The sequence below is a fragment of the Orycteropus afer genome, unplaced genomic scaffold, assembly GCF_000298275.1.
Source record: "Orycteropus afer afer isolate SDZICR_OR568_19922 unplaced genomic scaffold, OryAfe1.0 scaffold00043, whole genome shotgun sequence".
Classification (NCBI taxonomy): Eukaryota; Metazoa; Chordata; class Mammalia; order Tubulidentata; family Orycteropodidae; genus Orycteropus; species Orycteropus afer.
In genome coordinates, this window is record NW_006921630.1 from 10,477,401 (window position 1) to 10,481,337 (window position 3,937).

The 3,937-nt window shown below is 41.4% G+C and overlaps 1 protein-coding gene across 1 annotated transcript in view; it reads left to right on the top strand.

Annotated features, from left to right (window-relative positions):
* Window positions 1-2,312, top strand: part of RGSL1 (regulator of G protein signaling like 1) — a 136,697-nt gene extending 134,385 nt beyond the window's left edge. Inside the window, exon 21 of the mRNA XM_042780519.1 lies at window positions 2,293-2,312. Coding sequence (XP_042636453.1) covers window positions 2,293-2,312 — 20 coding nt within the window. The remainder of the gene's footprint in view (window positions 1-2,292) is intronic.
* The last annotated feature ends 1,625 nt before the right edge of the window (window positions 2,313-3,937 follow it).

Consider the following 3,937-nt stretch of genomic DNA (forward strand, 5'->3'; position numbering starts at 1 on the left):
AAAAAAAAAAAAGAAGGAAGGTTGGGCAATCTACTTCCATAATGATACTGCCTCAGAACTCCTTTATTCCCTATCTCTGATCATTACATTACCAACAACCCAATCTTCCAATGTAGAAAACTTACAGTCACTCTCAACTCATGCCTGTTCTGCCCTCCCACATTTTAACTACAGTAACAGGAATTTCTGCCAGTTCTACGTTGGAAATGCTTCTCTCCCATCCCATCCCTCCTTTCTATTCACACTGCCACTACCTTAGTCCAGGCACTCATCTTGGCTGCTACCAATTTGAAGTAACCACCTTGCTTTAGTCTCCCTGTCCCCTCTCCACCAACACCCAACACACATCTGGTTCATCCCTCCATTAAGACCAGTATCATCTTGTCATTTCCTCAGTGTAAAAGTCTTCTTCATTCCCTTTCATTTCCTGATTGAAAAGACCTCAACTCCTTAGTGTGGCATATAAGGCCATTGACAATTTGACTGCATTCTAGGGTTCTAGGCTCATCTTCTTTCTTTTCTTTTCTTTTCCTTTTTTTATTGTGATTTGGGTAAAAGTTTACAGAGAAAATTCATTCCAAAGTCCAATCTTTCAGTTAGCAGTCAGAATTCATTAACCATTTGCACATAATACACAAACATCTATACATGCAAATATATATAACAAGGAAAATGTAGCCACTGTGCTGAAAGGACATTGTTTCTTGGTATCATCTGGTCTCTTCTACACACACACACACACACACACACACAGAGTCTAAGGCTATGGGTCATTTGATGTCATTCAGAAAGAGGATTAAGTGTGCCAATTGAAAGGTGACTTCTGACAGTGAACTTAAAAAGGGTGTGGATGATCAATGTTTGATTAGGAATAATTGTAATTATCTATTCAATGCCTGCTATATGCTAGACATGTAATAAACCATGTCATCATTTACCTTTACAGAAACCCTGGGAGTTAGGTATGTCTGTTGTCTTCATTGTGCAAATGAGCAAACTGAGGTTCAGAAATGTCCATTAACTTGCTCAAGGTCATACAGCTAGTAAGTGGTGGAGTTTCTTAGCATTCTGCTCAGTCTCCTACAGAGCCTGGTCTCTCCTGAGCCCCCGTGGCATAGAGCCCATGGGACATAGTGAGAGTCAGTGATCATCAGCTGTTCACAAATAAAGAGAGCTGGTTTTTGAGCCGTTGAGCCTTTTTTTTGTTTTGAGCCTGTGTAGGTTTTATCTGTATTCCTTAGATCACTTCATCTGTAGTCTTTCTTAGTCTGTTTTTCAATTTGCAAGCCCATAGCTCTGTCACTATACAATCTCACATCCTCCATTACAAATGCTCCCAGCCCTTGGCCTGCTCCACCCCTCTCTTCCAGCCCCAGGTGACAAGGCCCAGCTTGCTGGACCCACAGAGCCAGGCTCATCATTTGTCTCACTCCCTCAGGCCTCCATTCTGCAGTGATATGACTGCCTGCAATGTCCTTCACTTTCTTCTCCACCTGGTGAAATCAGGTGTCACTTCTGTGATACTTCCTCAGCCCTCACCCTCTCCTTTTTCTTTCCAAGATGCATTCTTTTCCCTCTTTGAAGACGCTTGTTCATATATCTGCTTCACCTACTAGACTATAGACTTTTGAAGAGCAGGAACCATGTTGTCTTTTTCTTTGCACCTCTAGTACTTAGCATGATGACATGCACATAATAGCTGCCCAATAAATAGGCATTGAATGCATGAGTAAATCAACTATGTTAGGTCCTGGGATATAACAGGGAAAACAGAGGACGTAATTTATGTCTTCACTCATCTTACAGTCAATTAGAATAGACAAAGCTGTTGATCAGAAAATGGAGTCAATTATAATTGCAACCAGCACTATGAAGAAATATCAAATGCTATTTTTCTTTATGAATTTCTAAAAATTCCAATAATTCTTTATGATTTAAGGACTCTTACATTTTTAGGCACCTCACAACCTGTTCAGACTACAGAGTGAAAGAAAGAGTCAGAGGAAAGCAGAATAAAGCAAGAAAGACTGAGTGAAACCTCCCTTCCACCTTTGAGCACCTTTTCAGATACCTGAGTCAGGTGGTGACATGGAATCTCCCCTCTTTCCACAGCCTTGTCAAAGGATGTCTGCCCTTCCATTCTGAGCACCTCCAACTGATCCAAGTGCAGCCACGAGGAGAGAGACGTCCATATGAGCAGCCTTCCAGGGTGCCAGTCCTTACCACTATACCTCAACCAGGACCACAAGAACATTAGCCAGAATAAAGTGTGTCCATATTCTTTTTCTACAGGCCTCTTGTACTCTTCTTAAAGGGAAAAGAGAACAATGTGTTGCTCCCCAGAGAACTCCTAAAGTCATTTCCCATTCAAGAGACTGGTGTAAATAATATATCCACTCCTGGATCATTTCCACAGTCAAACTGATCTCGTCCGAGAGGTCCCAACACATTGCCTGTCCCCTGACTCACATCAAGCCCACACCAGGAGGCTTTGTTGCTATTCTTTCAAAGTTTTTCCATGAGTCAGGCTAGATTCAAATTCTGTCTCCACCCCTTAGTAACTGTGTGATCATGAGCAAATTATTCAACCTCACCAAGTCCCAACACCCTGTTTGTGAAGTGGAGATGGTAATACCTGCTCCCTAGGGGCATTTGGAGACTGATGGGAGGTAACATAGGCCACGTGCATAGAACAGGACACGGAATCCAGGGTACGGTTCTTAGTTGCTACTCCTCTTTCCACCTTTTCCCTAAATATCCCAGAACATGAAGAAAGTGATTGACCATGGATGATATACTTGAAGAGTTAATTCCTGGAGAAGTTTTGAATGCATTTTCTCTAAAAAGCTACATGATCCATGGGGGCCAAATTCAGGATGTCATCAGGGTCATGTTCAATGCAAAGGCGATGGGGGAAGATCCTTTTTTTTTTTTTTTTTTGTCTCTTCCAATTTCTAGTAGCCCCAGGTGTTCCTGGGCTTAAAGCTGCAGCATAACTCTTATGTCACATGGCCGTCCTCTTTCTCTCTCTCTGGAACTCTTCTCTTTTATAAGGATATCACTCATATTGGATTAGGTCCCACTCTACTCTGGTATGACCTCATTTAACTTAACTGATAAGATCTTCAAAGATCCCATTTCCAAACAAGATCCTGTCCACAGGTACCAGTGATGAGGACATCAGCATGTCTTTTGGGGTCACAATTAAATTTACAACAGAGGGTAAGATTACTTCCTCCTGTGCTCGCACCTCCAAAGAAATGCCTTAAAATATTAGGACCCTTTACTGAGCATTTCCTATGTGACAGCCGACAGGAATTGGAATCATGAGCCTCATTCTACAGAAGAGGTAATGGGGACATCGAGAGGTTGGGTGGTAACTCAGGCTAACTACCTTACTTACTAAGTGGCTCCAAAATCTTTGATGCTTCTGTCCTACCACCTGAAATTTTGTTCAAAAAGACACAACAATTTCTTTAAATGCCAGAGGAAAATTAAGGCATCTATACTGGTCATTTTCCCTCTAGAAATGCCAAAATATGTGTTTGAGTAGTTGAGATTGGGGTGTGGGTTGGGAAAACCTTTTTATCAAAGGTTGAAGAGATGTAAGATTACCCAACTCAGGAAACAAAACAAGTGCCCAGTTAAGTGTGAATTTCAAATTAAAAAAAAAAAAAAACACTACCATTGAGTTGATTCTGACTCATAGCAACCCTGCAGAACAGAATAAAACAGGCCCATAAGGTTTCCAAAGCTGTAAATCTTTACATAAGAAGACTGCCTCATCTTTCTCCCACAGAGCTGCTGGTAGGTTCAAACCCCCAACCTTCTGGTTTACAGCTGGGTACTTTAACCACTGTACCACCAAAGCTTCTTGAATTTCAAATATGAGTCAATTTTTTAGTATATGTATACCTAAATGTTGCATGGGATATAC